General features: G+C 42.2%; 1 protein-coding gene across 5 annotated transcripts in view; it reads left to right on the top strand.

Moving 5' to 3' along the window:
• Positions 1 to 19051, top strand: part of SPIRE1 (spire type actin nucleation factor 1) — a 172241-nt gene extending 153190 nt beyond the window's left edge. For 2 of the 5 annotated variants that reach the window (XM_044293443.1, XM_044293444.1), the window contains 7 exons: positions 224 to 314; positions 530 to 672; positions 9947 to 10084; positions 13119 to 13189; positions 13323 to 13350; positions 14074 to 14210; positions 16271 to 19051. In XM_044293443.1, the coding sequence (XP_044149378.1) occupies positions 224 to 314; positions 530 to 672; positions 9947 to 10084; positions 13119 to 13189; positions 13323 to 13350; positions 14074 to 14210; positions 16271 to 16532 (870 nt within the window). In that variant the 3' untranslated portion in view covers positions 16533 to 19051. Of the gene's footprint in view, positions 1 to 223; positions 315 to 529; positions 673 to 5453; positions 5625 to 8619; positions 8656 to 9946; positions 10085 to 13118; positions 13190 to 13322; positions 13351 to 14073; positions 14211 to 16270 lie in introns of all 5 variants that reach the window. The other 3 variants (XM_044293442.1, XM_044293441.1, XM_044293440.1) reach the window with 3 other exon arrangements.
• Positions 19052 to 20630: the final 1579 nt, after the last annotated feature.

The following is a 20630-nucleotide window of genomic DNA, read 5'->3' as shown; positions in this document are numbered from 1 at the left end:
TATTAATTTCTATTTACTAGGTCAGGCTGTAAAACCGCAGCGACAGTCCATACAACCAATGCTGCACGACACGTAGTAGTCTGTGCCAAGTAATGCTCTAAAGACTAAGGATAATTGTTAATAAAACTGTGCCTGAGACTGCCGTATATTATGTAATGCACTGTCCTCTAAAAACGTATAAAGTAAACAGTTACTGATAGTGTCCCGTTACTTCTTTGCTCAGGAGGATACGCTGCAGAAGTCCTCAAGCAGCAGTAGTGTGTCCAACTCCCAGCCTGAAGATGTATCTCCAGGAACTGCTGCTGGGAGGAAAAGTGAGTGACTAACGCAAACTTAATTTTCCAATAAAAACTAAACCAAAATCTCGAATTACTACTAAGATCTAGGATCTGCATAGTGAAGAGGTTTTAAACGAAGTTCGGTACTGTACTAGCAAACAAAAAAAAAAAAAGTTATTGACTGCTTGAACTAGTAGTCAGTACCACCGTATTTAATGGATTTTAATTGTCTCTTTTCATTGTATTCTCAGCACCTCCAAGGTTTTTACCGATCTCCTCTACACCTCAGCCTGAGAGACGGCAAACTCCACAGAGGCGCCACTCTATAGAGAAGGAGACACCTACCAATGTGCGGCATTTTCTTCCGCCAACCCGACAAAGCTCCAGATCTTTGGTAGGCAGACCTCCTACTAACTTTGCTAATTACTTTATGTTGTTTTCAGGTTTGCATAAGTATGATGCCGAGAACCCTAAGGTGAATCCTATCCTATCTTGTGTCCACACACATTTTGTTATATAGTGAAAGCTTTTTAGCATGGAAGGAAATGGGTGTTAGCTGCAAAAATCTAAAATATATATATACAGTTGCAAGAAAAAGTATGAACCCTTTGGAATTATATGGATTTCTGCACAAATTGGTCATGAAATGTGATCTGATCTTCATCTAAGTCACAACAATAGACAATCACAGTCTGCTTAAACTAATAACACACAAATAATTAAATGTTACCATGTTTTTATTGAACACACTATTTAAACAATTCACCGTGCAGGTGGAAAAAGTATGTGAACCCCTAGACTAATGACATCTCCAAGAGCTAATTGGAGTGAGGTGTCAGCCAACTGGAGTCCAATCAATGAGATGAGATTGGAGGTGTAGGTTACAGCTGCCCTATAAAAAACACACACCAGTTCTGGGTTTGCTTTTCACAAGAAGCATTGCCTGATGTGAATGATGCCTCGCACAAAAGAGCTCTCAGAAGACCTACGATTAAGAATTGTTGACTTGCATAAAGCTGGAAAGGGTTAAAAAAAAGAATCTCCAAAAGCCTTGCTGTTCATCAGTCCACGGTAAGACAAATTGTCTATAAATGGAGAAAGTTCAGCACTGCTGCTACTCTCCCTAGGAGTGGCCGTCCTCCAAAGATGACTGCAAGAGCACAGCGCAGACTGCTCAGTGAGGTGAAGAAGAATCCTAGAGTGTCAGCTAAAGACTTACAAAAGTCTCTGGCATATGCTAACATCCCTGTTAGCGAATCTACGATACATAAAACACTAAACAAGAATGGATTTCATGGCAGGATAGCACAGAGGAAGCCACTGTTGTCCAAAAAAAAACAAACATTGCTGCACGTTTACAGTTTGCGCAAGAGCACCTGGATGTTCCACAGCAGTACTGGCAAAGTATTCTGTGGACAGATGAAACCAAAGTTGAGTTGTTTGGAAGAAACACACAACACTATGTGTGGAGAAAAAGAGGCACAGCACACCAACATCAAAACCTCATCCCAACTGTGAAGTATGGTGGTGGGGGCATCATGGTTTGGGGCTGCTTTGCTGCGTCAGGGCCTGGACGGATTGCGATCATCGAAGGAAAAATTAATTCCCAAGTTTATCAAGACATTTTGCAGGAGAACTTAAGGCCATATGTCCACCAGCTGAAGCTCAACAGGAGATGGGTGTTGCAACAGGACAACGACCCAAAGCATAGAAGTAAAGCAACAACAGAATGGCTTAAACAGAAGAAAATACGCCTTCTGGAGTGGCCCAGTCAGAGTCCTGACCTCAACCCGATTGAGATGCTGTGGTATGACCTCAAGAAAGCGATTCACACCAGACATCCTAAGAATATTGCTGAACTGAAACAGTTCTGTAAAGAGGAATGATTAAGACTTAATCCTTACCGTTGTGCACGTCTGATCTGCAACTACTGGAAACGTTTGGTTGAAGTTATTGCTGCCAAAGGAGGTTCAACCAGTTATTAAATCCAAGGGTTCACATACTTTTTCCACCTGCACTGTGAATGTTTACATGGTGTATTCAATAAAACCATGGTAGCATTTAATTCTTTGTGTGTTATTAGTTTAGGCAGACTGTGATTGTCTATTGTTGTGACTTAGATGAAGATCAGATCACATTTTATGACCAATTTGTGCAGAAATCCATATCTTTCCAAAAGGTTCACATACTTTTTCTTGCAACTGTGTATGTGTGTGTATATATATATATATATATATATATATATATATATATGCCTGTTCAAACATGATTTAAAAAAACTGGTTTTCCGTTGTTCAAAGTGGATACAAATGTATAATGGCCATGAATATCCATAGTGGAGAAGAAAAGTGTTTTCTTAGATAATTAAAAAGCCCCGTAATAGTCTAACATAAACATCTTCTACTCCCCCTTTTCTAAAGCACCGTTCTCCGCATGCCTCCAGTGATTGTTTACAACCTGCAGCAGTGACATGCTGCTATATGGCATGTGGGCACTACAGCGAATCAGTTGCCATACACCTGCACGACAGACACTGTGACGGAACTGTGTGCAGAACATCACTTCTGCAGCCATAGGGCTCATGCACAAATTGTGGATCCACTAAACACAGATACCAGCCACGTGTGTTCTGCATTTTGCGGAATGGGAAATCCTGCCCTCTGTAGAACTGTCCTATCCTTGTCTGTAAAATAGACAAGAATAGAACATGTTCTATTTTTTTTGCAGGGCCGCGGAACGGAAATGCACATCTTTTGTGCCCCTATTGAAGTGAAAAAAATGTGGATCGGATGCGGACAAAAAAACCACACATGGTCCTGTGCATGAGCCCTTAGACCGCTGAAGACAGTGACTGGCTGCAGCGGCCATGTGCCATATACCAGAACTACCCCGCTGCTGTTTGTAAGCTAGCAGCAGCAGAGAGACTGAAACACCGCCACAGAAGATGGCACTGGAGAAGGGGGAGAATATAAGATGATTATTTTTTTATTTTAGGCTATTGCAGGGCTTGTCCAAGATTTTTGTTTACCTTGGACAACACCTTAATATAAAGTACAAAATCCTAATGTTTTGTATCTGTATCTCCTATAAAGACCTGCTGTATGTGTTTCTGTGGTAACAGACTACAAACAAACCATACGTGGTCTGATTCTGCATGTGTTACTCTTTTCCATCAGTTCTCTCTGCTACTATGTAGTTCATCAAGTATAGGGGGCAGTAATAAAATTGTAACACATGACTTCACACTACACGTAGGCTTTTTCTGTACTGCAGAGGCAAATAAGTCTGTTTAGAAGCAATGTACAAGAAACCGTTTTAAAGGGGTTGTCTAGGACTAGAAAAAGATGGCTGCTTTCTTCCAAAAACAGCACCACACCTGTCCACAGGCTGTGTGTGGTATTACAGCTCAGTGCCATTCGGTGTAGCTGTGCTGCACTACCAGGCACAGACCATGGATATGTGTGAGACTCTTTTTGGAATATAGTGGCCTTATTTTTTTAATCCTGGACAACCCCTTAAAGTGTACCTGCCATTTTATTTGTGTAATGTATGGGGGCAGTGATGTTGACCATTTTTGTAATATGCTTCAATTACTGAACCCATACATTTCTATTAGAAAAATAGTTCTTAAGTGGCCCATTTTGAGCCTCTGCAACGCTCCTCTGTCTTCTGTTTACATAACTGTGGAGACACGCTCCACACTGACTGTGTTAGGGCACTTTCACACTAGCGGTTTTCTTTTCCGGTATTGAGTTCCTTCCTAGAGGCTCAATACCGGGAAAAAAACTCATCAGTCTGATCCTAATGCATTCTGAATGGAGAGCATTCCATTCAGGATGCATCAGTTCAGTCCCTCTTACGTTTTTTGGCCAGAGAAAATACCGCAGCATGCGGTATTTCAGTGCATTTGTCAGACGGATCTACATGACAAATGCATCAGTTTGTGTCTGGAATCCTCTGACGCAAGTGTGAAAGTAGCCTTATGTAAACCGAAAACAGAGGAGCGTTGTTAGGGCACTAAATGGCCACTTTAGAGCTATTTTCTAACAGAAATGTATCATTTCAGTAATTAAAGCATATTACAAAAATGGTCAGTATCACTGCCCCTATACATTACACAAATAAAAATAGAATGGCAGGTACACTTTAAGGGTAAGGGACACGATGATACTGCTCTCGGCCATGATCACAGGGGCGGTATATAACCTTTAAAGAATGTGAATTGTACTTACAGCATAAAACCTCTGTATAAAAAGAACTGCAACTAATTGTTTGCTACGTAACATCATATTTTTTCCAGCACTAGTTTTATATATTTGTAAACATCCAATTTTTATCTTCTAAATTGAACACAGTTCACACATGAGATCCTCCGTATGAACACTGAGCAGTGATGACTTTAATAGATAGACTATTCAGATGACATTAAAGCAGTAGGCTGAGAGAACATTGACCCGCTTATGCTATATATCACATGCACTATTATATTTCATGCTAAGCAGAAAATGTAGATAAAGCACTTGATATAGATGCCTGTGTCCATTATAGTACAGTGCGTTGCATGCACTTTTTATATAGAGCCTTAATGGGATGCTCTTTATTAACAGCGTTTACTGGATGTGAAATACCTTGCTGCCCCCTAGTGTCCACAGTGTGTTACTGAGGTTGACGCTATTCTCTCGTCACAATTCAAGATTCAATTTTGCACTGTAAGCTAGAGAAGCAGATGATTCTCTGGTGATCTGAATTCTAGCAGCAGGTACCTAACGATACGTGCCTTCATGCTGGTTTTTCTTATATTAGGGGGGGTTATTTTTACATAACATATTTTATATATATATATATATATATATATATATATATATATATATATATATAGCTTTTATGTGAAGTGTAATGACTTCAGAACTGGATGACAATGTCTGGCTATACACTAGGCATATACTCCAGATTATTATTTTTAAACAAAGAATGAAGTCTGAACAAGGCATAATATGTGCAATCCTGGGTCTTACATCTCTGCCAGTGATATTTTGGTTCACGTATCTGAATAACAAGTAGACCTGTGGCTACCATTCATTGCTGGCAGACCATAGCATCACAAGATGGACGACCACAAGCTGAAGCAGTCATTGGGGAATGTGCCCTTCACTCTCCTCCCTATTTATTATCCAGGTTCCTAGGATAACCAGTTTCTTTCCAAGGATGGCTTTGCGACCATTTTCCAGCATACACACAGCTTCTTTGTTGGGGTCTCATCCTTTTGAAGCAGCCATTTTTGGGGCGGCAGGGGCTATGTTTTATCTGTTTGAGAAAGCTTATGCCAGCAGGTGGAGAGCACCCCAGGTTTGCCTTTTTCATCTTCGGTTTGCATCTGGGTTGATCTTTTCTTCCTGGGTAGGAGCGGTAGTTTAGCTGTGTCACTCGACTCGCTGCAGTATCCGCACCACCCGTCCTAATGATTTTGCAGTCGGAATAAATCTAAACGTGATTGTTTCCTTTTTTTGTTATAATCAGCAAGAAATTAGAAATCCTATTGAGAAGGACAGCAAACTGATAAAGCAACATCACCATGCATGATTTAGGCTAAGTTCACTGGTTGTGAATTTGCAACAGATGAAATCCGCACACGCATTGGTCAGTCACTGTTTTAAATTCTGTAGAAGGTAGTGGAAGAAACCTAAGATTAATCCCAAAACATCTTCAAGATAATGAGCCTACTGAAGATTTCAAAGTCTGATCTGCATTAAGAAATTGGCATTTAAACAATCTGTAGCATGTAGATCAGGAGTGGGAAATTCCATAGACTTGAATTGCACCGCAAGTCCACAAGAAATTTGCAACATGTGAACTAAGCCGTATGAGCCCTGAAAGTGCATTTGAGACACTGACCTGACCCTACACCATTCAGGTATAACTGGATCAATGAGATTTATTAAAAAGCGATGTTGCATAAAGTTTTACCTGTCCTTGTGCTCTCCTTTTCCTTCTGATTCAGATAAACATTAGCATTTTATCGCTAATTTCACTTTGTTAATACTCTAAACCAAGCATGTCAAACTCAAAGGCTAACATGGGCCAAAAAAACAAAATTTAAGATATAAAAAAAAAATAATCGGATCCACCGTCTGCATTATATGAGCGGATCCGTCTGAGACGGATCCGCTCTGAACGCAAGTGTGAAAGTAGCCTTAGGGGCGAGAACCTGGGATCTTTCATCCCTTGTCCTATTCAGCTCTATCAGGGTGAATAGGACTTCACACTGTCCCTGCTGCTCTGTGCCTTGTGCACACAGCATCAGGGATGTTACCATGGCAACCAGGGCTTCTGTAGCATCCTGGCTGCCATGGTAACTGATCGGAGCCCCAGGCTTACACAGCTGGGGCTCCGATCAGAAGCTGCCACTGCACCACCAATGAGGGGGAGGGGAGAGGTCCCTGTGGCCACTGCCACCAATGATTTTAATACTGGGGGGGTTGAGAGGGGCTGGCGCACTGTGCCACCAATGATTTTAATGGGATGGGGGGTTGAGGGGGGGGGGCACACTGCACCACCAATGATAAATTACCCCTTTATACAGGAGGCTGGTACTGGCAGATCAGCAGTTAACCCCTCAGGTGCGGCACCTAAGGGGGTTAACTGCCTCTGATCGCAGCTCCCTGTCAGCGGCAGGGTGCCGGCAATGCGATTCTGCTGCCGGCACCCGCCTCCTGTATTGTGTTAAAGACTGACTTTCACTATCAGGCCACACAGAGCGGCGCCCAGCGATGTCTCAGCAGTCACCATTAGTCCTGGGCGCCGCTCCGTTCGCCCGCAAGTGCTTCATTACTGTCTCCTGCTCCACATGCTGCTGATTACTATCGGAGCGATGGGAGGAGACATCAGCTTCACTAGTGGGCGTTCCTTCTTCCTGGCTGTAGCGCTGTCCAATCGCAGCGCAGGGAGAAGGAACGCCCACTAGTGAAGCTGATGTCTCCTCCCATTGCTCCGATAGTAATCAGCAGCATGTGGAGCAGGAGAGGAGACAGTAATGGGGCACTGCGGGCGAACGGAGCGGCGCCCAGGACTAATGGTGAGTGCTGAGACATCGCTGGGCGCCGCTCTGTATGGGAATAGTCCTATCATTGGTGGCTCAGTGCGCCCGCCCCTCCTCCGCCCCTCTCTCCTCTCTCCGCCCCGCGGGCCGCATGTTTGACACCCATTCTCTAAACATACCGAATATAAAGCTACCAATGAACAGTGAATGTCAGGGCTTAACTCTCTCTTATTTCTCCTAGAAATGTATAAATAAATTGACAACTGGGTATTACTATCCCCACACCCAGCTGTTAATTCGGGGCTGGAACGTCAGACTGTGTAGGCACACTGCTTGTAGACCCAGCTGTTCATTTATTCCCATCTTTCCAGGAGAAATAACAGAGGAACTGCACAATGCAGAGTTCTAAGAAAAGATTAGTCCACGTGGTAATTTCATATTTTATTTCAGGATGACAGGTGAATCAAGTAAAACTTCATACAGCCATTCCAAGGTTCCACATCCTGTCTAAGGGTTACGACCAGACGTCGCGGTCGTGTGTTGTTCGGGGCAAGGCGGTGCAGCGATCAAGTACTGCGCGGCCATATGGTCTGCATCGGGCCCTAATTAATGAAACCGCACTGTTAAGCCAGTCTGCATTGTTAATAACAATTTAGCCCTTTTAATACCGCACGGCCATTAACAATGCACACGAACTTGTGCGTTCTAATTAGTTTATTAGTTCAATTAGGGCCCAATGCAGCCCGTAAAGCCCCACGGTTCTTGATTGCAGCACAGCCACGTCCTCACCACAGTCTCTCCATGTGGTCATACCCTTAGACATATAATATCTCAGCCTTTTAAATCCTTCTTTTGGAATATAATTTTTTTATTTCAACTAAAGGGGTTATCCCACCGTAAGATTTTTCCCACAGGAGAGGTGATAAGTATCTGATTGATGGGGGTCCAACAACCACTCCGACAGTCCCATAGAGATGAAAGGAGTGACGGTAGATGTGTGTGACCCTGTTCTCAGGATTGATGTATAAGTGATAGTATTATGTGGAGCAACCCTTTAATCAATAAATAATATCAGTAATTTGCTTTACACATTATTCTTTTTAAATACATGTAAATATATTTTCTTGTTTGTGTAATTTTTTCTATTTCCATACCAAGATCTTAAGAAATTAGCTTTCCAATTAAAGCAGCTGTGAAACAAATGTAGTAATGATCAAAATTGAAATCAATATTTGCCAATGCTTTACATAACCTAAATGACACAACTTATGTCAACCTTCTTACCGATATGGTTTCTCCTAAAAGCAGGTTAGTCTCGAGGTCACGGATGTACCCAAAGGGGTATGTTTTCTTAAGCATTTTAAGTCCTGTACGGTGATCGCTCTCTACTAGTTAACTACTATGGTACTGGGTTGGCATTTGTTAAAGTCTTTACACCTGGCCTCCAGCACAATAAGAGTTAATGATGTCTAATACTTGGGAAGAATGAGAAATCCTCTAGGAACTAAAAATTTTTTATCAAATGCTAATGTTTTCCTAGTGTGGCTTATGAAATCGTCTGACTTAAAGGCAGAATAGTGACTTGTGAAACAAGAGTCATTTCCACCTAAAACTAGGCAGTAAATATTAGTCCTTCAGGATGTCAAACGTGACAACCGTTAAGGGGTAAGGGTTGTCACAAAGCGTTTCTAGACTCCCGAATGGCAAATCTGCTTAGCTCTGCTGTAATATGGAAGGGGCGATATAATGCGGCATAGTAAGGCTTCATGATCGTATTCTTCATTTCTTGCGAATAGCACTCTGACTTATGAATTTCTATGGGGCCATGCACACATCCATCCATGTGGCTGTTCTGCATGACAGAAGATGTCCTCTTCTTGTCTGTATTGCAGAGAAGGATGCCCTTTCTATTAATGGGAGTGAGTAAAATATGAAAGGCACATGGAAGGTATCTGTGTTTTGTGGATCCATTGTTTGCGGACTGAAATATGGACACTGCCATGTGCAAGAAGCCTAGAAAGATTCACCATTCAGGAGTCGGGGAAAGATCGGTAACCACCCCCATCGCAGGTGTAATGGTCACCTGACAGAACTTGAGAACCTGTATTTACTGTTATGTTTTACCAGAAGTGGCCAATGTCCTTTAGAGGAACCCTTGATGACTGACGTTCTGCCTTTAATATCTTTATTCTCAGTGATGATTTGCTTGCTGCTTGCAAGGAGATGGCTTATTCTGTGGTGGGTTCGATGTTCCTTGTGTTGCTCCTGATAATCTCACCAACCCAGCTTTATATAGTATAAGGTCCTAACACCACAGCATAAGGATCTCCATGTGTGATCACTAACACTCCCTCTAACTACTCTGCTCACTTCATGTACATAAACAAGTGCTGTATCTGAAACCACAAAAACTGAAGATATTGAAAAAAGACCCGGTCTTCTGTTGTGTTGCAGAGGAGCTACAGTCATTACAACCGTGTTATTCAGAAATTTACATCCACTTTTTTTTTTTACACCCAGCTGTATCCAGTCATATCTTCCTGCTACTAACAGAGGTGCTTGGTTGATGGTGCTTCATGGTCTCAGCAGCTGTTTGTTACGCGTCTTGTTAATCCAAGGTGTTCAATTTCAGGAGGAGTTTTGTTACCCTGTAGAATGTCTGGCTCTTACTGTAGAGGAGGTGATGCACATACGTCAAGTCCTGGTGAAGGCCGAGCTGGAGAAGTATCAGCAGTATAAAGATGTCTACAGTGCGCTGAAGAAAGGAAAGGTAAGACAAATCTTTGGTAGATAAGTGTTATTTTGAAATTGTCTTAAAAAAAAAAGCTGGTTCTCTTCTTCCCGCCGACATTAGATAATTGCTGGCGGGTTCCACTAATCCTAATAAGGGCACTCCCAGTTAAAGTGCGTGGGTCCCACCTATCTGCAGAACTGTGGTACCCCATCTCCCCCAGGTGCAGAATCATTGGAGAAGGCCTTGCGGCCCTCTCTTTTCACTTCTGTTGTAGTTATGGAAACAACCAAACAAGCGTGACTCCTATAGGAATGGATAGAGAGAGCTTTACATCTGTGTGGCCACTTTTCTACGTTTTTACCACTAGGATATGTTTCCAGAGGTGGGGCCCATATCTATCAGACAATTATGACCTATCCTGTGTGTGTGTGTGTGTGTCTAAGATGGTAGTATCCATTTATAAAGACTAGAAGTTCTCAGTTTTCATTATGGTCCTCCCAGAACTTTCTCAAGAGAGTGAGAGTGGAGTTACAACTGTACATAGATTTATAGACTCCTCATGCATCACAGTAGACCTCCAATGACCGCTTTAAAGGGGTTGTTCAGGATAAAAATCCTGGGAACCTGCAAAGAATACAAAAAAGTTTGTAATATATTTAGTATTATAATTTCATCCCGTGAGCTCTGGTACAACAACTAGGCTGTAGGCACATTGGCCCACATTTGATAAAGAGTGACTGCAGGTAGAGTTTGACGCAATTTGGCGCATCTAGGAAATATACTGTGCTTAGCCAGAGAATAGGACGTGACTTACTGGAAATGAGGTGTGGCGTTACTGGAAATGGGGTGTGGCCTAATATGTAGCATTTTGCTGCAGAATCGCATCAGCTCTCTGATGTAAAATTCTGTCTCAAACAAAGCCAGCGGGAATAGAGTCAGAGAGAAGTGTCCATCCATGCATCATATTTGAGATCCAGCCTAAGCCCCTGTGATACATCTGGTGCAGGTCTAGACAGTCTAAGTTTACACCATCTACAGGTGAAACTCGAAAAAATTTGAATATTGTGCAAAGTTCATTTCTTTCAGTAATGCAACGTAAAAGGTTAAACTAATATATGAGATAGACTCATTACATGCAAAGCGAGACATTTCAAGCCTTTATTTGTTATAATTTGGATGATTATGGCTTACAGCGTATGAAAGTCACAATTTTGAGGAACCCTTTGCTCAGAGGATATGGATTAATTAGCTGACTAGAAAGTGACACTTTGAGCCTAGAATATTGAACCTTTTCACAATATTCTTTTATTATTTTTTATTAAAATGTGTTTATTCAATTATATAGCACAAAATACAAAAAGGGAATTTGACAGTGCCGGTCTAAATGCATCAGTACAGGTTCTGCCGACATGGCAGACCTAATGGAATAAGAATCCAATACATAGTCTATATTCATATTAAGACATTCACAAATCTTCCCGTTCTCTTCCATATTACATTAGACTCGTTCTCCCACTGTCAATCCAAACTTATCACCCCATCACAGTATTCTAATTTTAAGTTGCATTACTGAAATAAATATTCTACTTTTTCGAGTTTCCCCTGTATAGGATTAGTAAACCTGCCCTAGTGTGTCTGTAGCAACCTGTGGCCATGTGCTGTGAGGTCACTATGAATGCAGTATAAGGGCTCATGCACAGGACCGTTGGTGTTTATGAGGTCCACGAATCTCACATCCGCAAAACACGGATACTGGCCGCGTGCGTTTGCATTTTGCAGAACAGAATGTCCTGCACTATAGAACGGTCTTATCCTTCTCTGTAAAATGGAGATGTTCTGCGGGGCCACAGAACAGACATACGGTGTGTTGTCCGCATCTTTTGCGCCCCCGTTGAAGTCAATAGGTCCGCATCTGACCTGCAAAAAACACGGTTGTGTGCATGAGCCCAAACTGTGATGTTCTTGCCACTGATCTGGAACTTTGACTGGAAGCATTCCTTGTAAATCCCATTTACTAATCTGGCGAGCACCAGAAAGGAATGGCTGTACAGCAGTTATTCTGCATAGCACCGGCTAGTTTAAAGGCGCTATGAGAGGACAAGGTTTTCGAACATACAGCACAGCAATGTGACCTGGTTTGTATCTACTGCTTGCTGTAATCTTGCACTGAATATTTACCATTATTATAATTCAATAGGGTATTAAGTAATGTTTCAGACTGGGTATAGCTAATGAGTTGTTTTCTACAAACAAGCCAGCGTAGTAACAGAAGTCCTGCGAGTGCAGTACAGTCCCCGCTGGTTCATGGTATCTACTCTACCAGTTGCTCAGGACACAAGTTATAATGGGACAACCCCCTTTAGATGATTCCATAAGTGTCTGATGGGCCAGGGTCCGACTGCTGGGGTCCTGCCAATCACTACAATGAGGGTCCATGTTCCCCTGTTTCAATAGAGTGGCCGACACGCTCCGTTCAGCAGTATGGGACTGCCAGAGACAGGTGAGTACAAGTGCTCAACTATCACCAGCGGCTCCATGCAAAAGGGGGAAGCACAGCCCCCATTCTAGTGATCGGTGGGTGGCCCCGCCGCTGGACCCCCACAAATCAAACACTTATCCCTGATCATGTGCATAGGGGATACGTTGTCATAATGGGACTGCATGGCTGTTTTCTCCTAGCTCCAGAAAATGGAAACTACTGCAGTACCACACACAACCTGTGAACAGGTGTGGCACTACTTTTCAAAGAAAGCAGCAATATATTTCTTACAATACAATCCCTTTAATTAGTTAAAGTTAAAAATGACAAGGCCTTAAATATGCATTAAAGTGGATGCCCATTGCTTTGAATTGTAAGTCACCACTTATGGGTCAGGATTGTTACTGACTCCATCTTGGCTGCATTATCAAATGGGTGTGTAGAGTAGTCGGAAATGCGCTTTTTCATTGAAAGTTCAAGCTCCTCCCCTTATTATTGTAGTACCTATCTGCTGGTAAGTTGCCGGCAATATCATGCTATTTTAGGTGTTGCTTCGCCATCATGTTCTATATTTTTCTCTTTATTTTATAGCTTTGTTTATGTTGCCGAACAAAGAGGTTTTCCCTATTTACGTGGTCGTACACTTGTCAGTTTTGTAAACGGTATGTATACATTACAGTGCTCCTGTCTGACAGTACTGTGCAAGACGTTTTATATAAGGACCTATGTAACTTATACATGATGTGTGGAGGTCAGAAGGAACTAAACTCCTCTTTTTGTATTTTGTGTCTACAGACCGGTGTGTTCTCAGTGTTGCAAAAAGGTAAGTTTGTGAGTGGATAGTAACTAGCAAGATAGATGCTGAAAGTGGTCCCCGTTCAGGTCTATGCATCTTTGGGCACGTCGGATTATGTTGGCTGAAAATCCCAAGCCGTTTATGCAACGTTTTGGCAGCAAAAACTGCCTTTGTCAAGCATGAGATTTATGCTGCCGATACGTTGCATCATGTGATGGACGTACCTTTGTGAATAAACAGCTTGGGATTTTTAACCCCTGCAATGCTGTGACTTTTTTCTGATTGATAGATAGATACATGGATGAATAGATAACTAAACAGATGGAAGGATAGATAGATAGATAGATGGATGGATACTCGGATGGATGGATGGATACTCGGATGGATGGATGGATACTCGGATGGATGGATGGATACTCGGATGGATGGATGGATACTCGGATGGATGGATGGATGGATACTCGGATGGATGGATGGATGGATACTCGGATGGATGGATGGATGGATACTCGGATGGATGGATGGATACTCGGATGGATGGATGGATGGATACTCGGATGGATGGATGGATGGATACTCGGCTGGATGGATGGATGGATACTCGGATGGATGGATAATCGGATGGATGGATGGATACTCGGATGGATGGATGGATACACGGATGGATGGATGGATACACGGGTAGATGGATGGTCCTGTTTCCAACTATCCATACTTACACTGTATGTGTGTACCGGTTTGTTATGACAGATGAGATTACCTTCCAAGCCATACTCTACCCTCCCAATCTTCTCCTTGGGACCTTCTGCCTTGCAGAGAGGGGACAGCTTCCTGAGGCCTGAAAAGCCTTCCACCAGTCATCACCGCCCTCTGCGTTCTTTACCCAAGTGAGTAATTGGAAAAAAAGATTATACAATTTCTAGTTTCATAACAACTTGCCTGTAAATGTGCATGATGATGTTTTGGGCATCATGTCCATGGGCTGTGTCTGGTATCTCACTCTGAGAACTGCTTAACAACCCAATTAAAGGGACACTTTCATCCCCCCAAAAATATATAAAAGTCACATATTAACATCCTATATGTGACTATTCAATGTATTTTTTTTTAATGAAAAAGCAGGTGGATGGTTTTCTGGATATCATTTTTTGAAGTCACTCTATATCCTGTCCTGCCTATTTACCTTCCTCTTTGGCCTTTTAGCACGGCGATCTAGCAGCACATGTACACAGCTCTATAGGCAAAATTCAGGTGACAGAATCCCTTTAACTTTCTCAGTCAGACCATTACGTCTGACCAGAGAGAGCAGTCTTTTGGGACACAATACACTACTCGGCACAGTGCTCTTCTGTGGGTGTCTGTATCTAGGCTGTCATACTGTTATCCCAAGTCTACAGCTACTATTATAATGAAGGTTACCATTCAGATAACATCTTCCCCTCACAGCAGCAGTAATCTGAATCTAATATAAATCTAATTTAAACTGAATTTAAAAAGAGGAGGACTTATCATTTATGTTGATGCCTATAGAATAACAATATGTTGTATTTAATGTTTAATGGCATGGTACTGCCAAAATAGAAAAAAAAAATATTTTTTTCAAATATTGGACTGGATTTATCAAAACTGTTATAACGAAAAACTGGCTTAGTTGCCCATAGCATCCATTCAGATTCAACCTTTCATTTTTCAGAGTTCCTTTGGAAACTAAAAGGATCAATCTGATTGGTTGCTATGGGCAACTAAGCAAGTTTTCCTTTGCACCAGTTTTGATAAATCTCCCCCATGGAGTAAAAAAATAAAAATCCCCCTTTCTAATGGAAGTATCAAAACTGTTGTCTTGAGACCCTTTCCTATCAGTGTACTGGTAACACCAGAGTGCCGTTGTCGAGCTGTGCTGATGTTCTCTTTCGATGTCTTTTAGATGTGCTGCTTTATTTTCTTGTTGTAGGCTCATGAGACCTCAATATGTACTGGTTTAGAAGGGTTTTCCAGTACTTCAATATCAGATCAGTGGTGGTCCAGACAGCCGTTTTGGGAGGCCGCTGACGCCCTACATTATACAGTGCATGGAGCCAAAAGCACAAGGTTCCATCTAGTGACCCTGCTACGTATGCCGGTTCCACAATCCGCACAGTGGATGGAGGCTTCTGTTCACTGTATATTTGCTGTTGCTTGGAACTGATCATTAGAGTTGTAGGGTGTCAGTCCCCCTCTGATCTGATATTGGTGACCTACCCTGAGGATAGGTCATCAATATCTAAGTACTGGAAAACCCCTTGAAATATAATTTCTGAATGCAATTAATAGGGTCCTATTACATGGGCCAATACCAGGCCAAGAATGAGCGTTAATTGACTATGAACAAATGTTCTGTCAATGTAAATCAGCCTTTAGGGCGCGTTCACACGACCATAGTTTTTTGCGTATCCGCAAAACACGTATACCGGCCCGTGTGCGTTCCACAATTTGCGGACCGCACATGGCCGCCACCATCATAGAAAATGCCTATTCTTGTCCGCAATTGCAGAGAAGAATAGACACGAACTGTGTATACAGACAGCACACGGTGTGCTGTCCGTATCTTTTGTGGCCCCATTGAAATTAATGGGTCCGTACCCGTTCCGGAAAATTACGGATCGGATGCGGACTCATTCATGCAGTCGTGTGAATGAGCCCTTAGTCTGTGAAGGAAAAAAGTAGCCACAACCTTTTTGGGTAGGGCTACAAGTAGAGAGAAATCACTGTCTGCTGCCGAGTGTGCAGCAGACAGCTAATTAAGGGAGAATGGACCCTCACTCCTAGCTAGGCTTATGAAAAGATGTCTTTAGTAGACAGAAATGATCATGTTGTTCCACTTATTGATGACCCATAGGTTAGCCTTCAATGGTTGCATTAAGGTGGTAGCTCATTACATTGCAGTAAATACAATGATTCTGCATTGCAGGTTGACCTCCAAGTCAAAGTCTGTTGACAAATCAGATGATGAACTTCAGTTTCCAAAAGAGCTTATGGAGGACTGGAGCACCATGGAAGTGTGCGTGGACTGCAAAAAGTTTATCTCGGATATCATTAGCTCTAGCCGCCGCAGCTTGACACTTGCTAACAAGAGGGCTCGCTTAAAACGGAAGACGCAGTCCCTTTACTTGTCGTCTACTTCCGGGACTTCAGAATTCCGCCCCACGGAGAGAACAATAAATGAGATTTGACTCTTGTGCCTTTTAATCAGATTTTACTTTGATTTGCTTTTACGTTTATGAATGATCAGGTCGTTCTTTTTGTTTCGTTTTTTTGTTGTAAGTGGCTTGAGTAAGCGTGGATTCTGCAGAATAGCACACAACCCTTCTGCATCAACAAACCTGATGCAGCCTTTTGTTTGCACTGGATAAAAAGCAACAATTGCCTTTATATTAATCTGTTCGTTTGTAGTTAAACATTGTTGCATGGACTCTGCTGGAGATCAGAATCTTCTGCCTGCAAGAGAAGCCCCGCGAGGGTAAAGCTAGAACTGTTACCTCATAGAAGCTAGTACATATCCCAATGTATTTTTGTTTCTGATCTCCATTGCGTCTGCATTCGTGTTTGTATCTTTCAAATCATGATATGATTTAGCTGTCGCCAAAATGACAATGAACGATGTCTTCACGCGGAAGAACTACTCCAGAAGAGTAGGATCTGTGCTGAGATGTTGGAGCTTCAGGTATTTTCATGTTTAAGGAGATAGGGTACTAGTAACTTTAGCAATTTTCTCTGTTAGTAACTAGCTGGAGAACCACAGCACTTTTATTTCTTCCTCAGTGCCAAATGAAGTCTTCCCAAACCAAATGTCCTTCTGCCCCTTCATATGTTAAAGGAGGTATTTAGAAAAGTGGTAGTTTAAAAAAATAAATAAAAAAATAATAATTGTAAAAACCATTTCAACCCATCCGACACTTCCAGGGGCAGACTGGCCATATACCCTACAGGGAAATTTCCCAGTGGGCCAATGCCCAGGGGGCTGCACCCTTCTCATGGTTGCTGGCTAAGTACATAATGGTCTGATGCTCACAGCATTAATAAATGCTAAGAGCATCAGGTACCTATGCACCAAGCCAGGAGTCTTACTGAATTCAACTGTGTCACCATCCTCAGCATGGTGATACGGCAGTATTTTATGCCGCACTGTGGTATTTGGTTTTTCTGGGGCAGTATTTTCTTCTACGCTATGGTTTTGCTGGCCTGCTTACTTGTGTCTTGTGTAGTCCTGTCAATTTGGACTTGTCTACGACTTGGGGCCACTTTAAGTCAGCCCCTGGGTGCTTCCCTGGTACCTTTCAGCTTTTACTTCCTGGTGGCTCTCAACATGTCAGAAATACCTGCTCTACAACCATCAACCAGAGCGGTGAGCAGCCTTCGCCAATAATTGGACGAGCAGGTATTTCCTGTATCTCCTTAGGCACCAAGACGTGGGGAACCAGAGAGGCGTATGAATGGCAGTGTCAGGTGGATCAGTGACGATTTTGCATTATTATTATTTTTTTAATATATATATATATATATATATATATATATATATATATACTTTTATACTATTCTGAGGCTTTTGTGAATAATTTGCATTGCCCAGACAGTCCCTTAAAAGCTGCCAGATCTTCACGCCAGTTTTTTCTCCTGTTGACTTAGTGGACACACAGATTATCATGGAGAAATGACTTGAAATGGGGATCTGTTGCCTAGCTTATACTGAGTAGTATACAGACACATTCTAGCAATATGGTGGCATGTATTATACTTGTATTGGTACAAAGACAGTACTGGACCGGACTAGCTGCCAAATGGCTAATCACTTTTATATTTCTTATTTTTCCTTAACGGGGTTGAAAAAATTTGTATATATAGTAATTAACTTTCCTAATTGGTATTTGTAATGTGTTGGTATTTACCAGAGATGAGTCGGGTTTGGGTTTACTGTAGCAATAGTACAGATATCTACTCGTCTTGTCTGTTACTGTAGATAAGGGTGGTCACCGTGCAACTCTTACCTAGTTGTAAATACTGAGCTGTACTGGTGCAGGGAAGAGTTACAGGTTCATACCCCCGAGTGGCGTTAGTTACTATTAGGGTCTCGTTCACAAAACCGAAAATCCTATTTGTAAATACTTGTAGTATATTTATTAATAACTGGGGTGTGTTCTTACTACCGACAGGAAGATCTGACACTAGAGGAGAGGTATATTTATATGTACATTGACTGTAATGTCCATTTTAGTAAGCTGTTAGTCATTCTAGGATTTTCTGTATTGAAGACCGTGAATTATAGCTCATTTTATTTAAGACTTTTATTTTCTAGCTATAGAATCCATGTGTGCACCATGCAGTGTGCAATGTAAACATATGTGACCAGTGCTTTATTTTTCTTCATTTTTGACGTCCTTTTAGCTGGCCTGCAGTACTTTGCTCCTAGTAGCCTGCAAAGTACACGTTCCATTTGACAATTCCTTTGGCACTGCAGCAAGGCCCAAACCAGCTAAAGTGCCAAAGGTTGCCCGCCCTTGCCATGTGGTGACTCCAACCTACATTGATTGTAGCTGTTCTGAACAATCCCATGATGGATCTGTCCCCTGTTACCTCCCTGTACATCCCTGCACAGCGGCAGCTGCAGCGCTTCTGTGAAAACAATAAAAATGCCCTGAAATCCTGCCTGTGTATATGTCTTCAGTTGGAAATTGGATTTGTAATAAAATGATGTGATTTATTTGTAACATCCTTTTTGTAAAGTTATTAGAGGGGTTTGAAACTGTAACTTCAGTTACTTTAAAGAGGACCTTTTATGGAATTATTTGTTACAAACTGGCATGCTTACCAGATAGGGCATCCCCTACAAATGCCAGCACATTATTATTTTTTCTTTCTAAAATGCCCCAACGTTCTGGCACTGTGTCCCCTGCTGTTTTTGGTTCCTCATATGTTAATTTACAGTATCGGTACAGAAAGGAAGAGATGGCCGGGTTTCTCAATGGGCTCCTCCTTCTTCCTGGCTGTGACGCTCTCCACTGCGATTGAACCACGCTACTGCCAGGATAACTTTAAATTCCCTACATTGATTAAAGGGTTTCTACCACTTCAGTATGACCAAATTAGCTTTCAGACACTAGCGATCTGCTAGTGTCTGATCTCCATAACCATGCAATTCTCAGACCTTTGTGTGGAGCCCTTTCATTAAAAAACTAACTCTTATTCCTATGCAAATGAGCCTCTAGGTGCTATGGTGGCGTCTTTTCAGCACCTAGAGGCTCGGTCTACTCACACTGTATGCCCGCCCATCTCGTCTTGAATGCCTGCCTCCATCACAGCCATCGGACGAATTCACGCGCCTGCGCCGTTCACTTCTGTCATTGGCGCAGGCGCAGTGAGTAAATGATACGCTCCTGGTGCCGGATTCCTCACTGCGCCTGCGCCGACTACGTCACAGTGAGGAAGCCGGCATCAGGAGAGCGGCCTTCACTCACTGCGCCTGCGCCGAAGACAGAAGTGAACGGCGCAGGCGCGTGAATTTGTCCGATGGCAGTGATGGAGGCAGGCATTCAAGACGAGATGGGCGGGCATACAGTGTGAGTAGACCGAGCCTCTAGGTGCTGAAAAGACGCCCACATAGCACCTAGAGGCTCATTTGCATAGGAATAAAAGTTAGTTTTTTAATGAAACGGCTCCACACAAAGCTCTAAGAATTGAATGGTTATGGAGATCAGACACTAGCAGATTGCTAGTGTCTGAAAGCTAATTTGGTCAAACTGAAGTGGTAGAAACCCTTTAACGATCCTTAGGATAGGTCATTAATATGCACCCCTATCAATCAGCTGTTTTACTAAATAAAACCACAGGACAATATTTTGTATTTAATTTTCAATGGCCTAGTACTACCGACATGAAATACAGCCCAAAATTAAAAGTAAAAACAAATACCCCATTCTGATGATGGCATCCTTTCCACTATAGGCATGTAAATAATCTACCTTTCTTTTGCCTTTACCCTGGGTAACGCAAAGTTAATCACGTATTTTATACCAAACCTTTTAAGAAAGTCGGAGACAATGGAAAAAGATTAACTGATTTATTTTTCAATCGCTTTAGAACAGTTCTACGATATTATTAACAAAAGAACAAAATACAATATGCTACCAGAAAATGGCATCTACAGATATCTGAGGTATTTATCAAGATATCGCCTTCTTTTCCATTAATGTAATGGCTACATGGATTGTAGGAATGTTGTCAGAGTGATAAACCCGCCATGTTTCTTAAATGGTCACCCATGTAGCCATCAAATT

Source organism: Bufo gargarizans, chromosome 5 (genome assembly GCF_014858855.1).
Source record: "Bufo gargarizans isolate SCDJY-AF-19 chromosome 5, ASM1485885v1, whole genome shotgun sequence".
Classification (NCBI taxonomy): domain Eukaryota; kingdom Metazoa; phylum Chordata; class Amphibia; order Anura; family Bufonidae; genus Bufo; species Bufo gargarizans.
The sequence above is the reverse complement of the archived record's forward strand: the minus strand, read 5'-3'. Positions and strand labels throughout refer to the sequence as shown.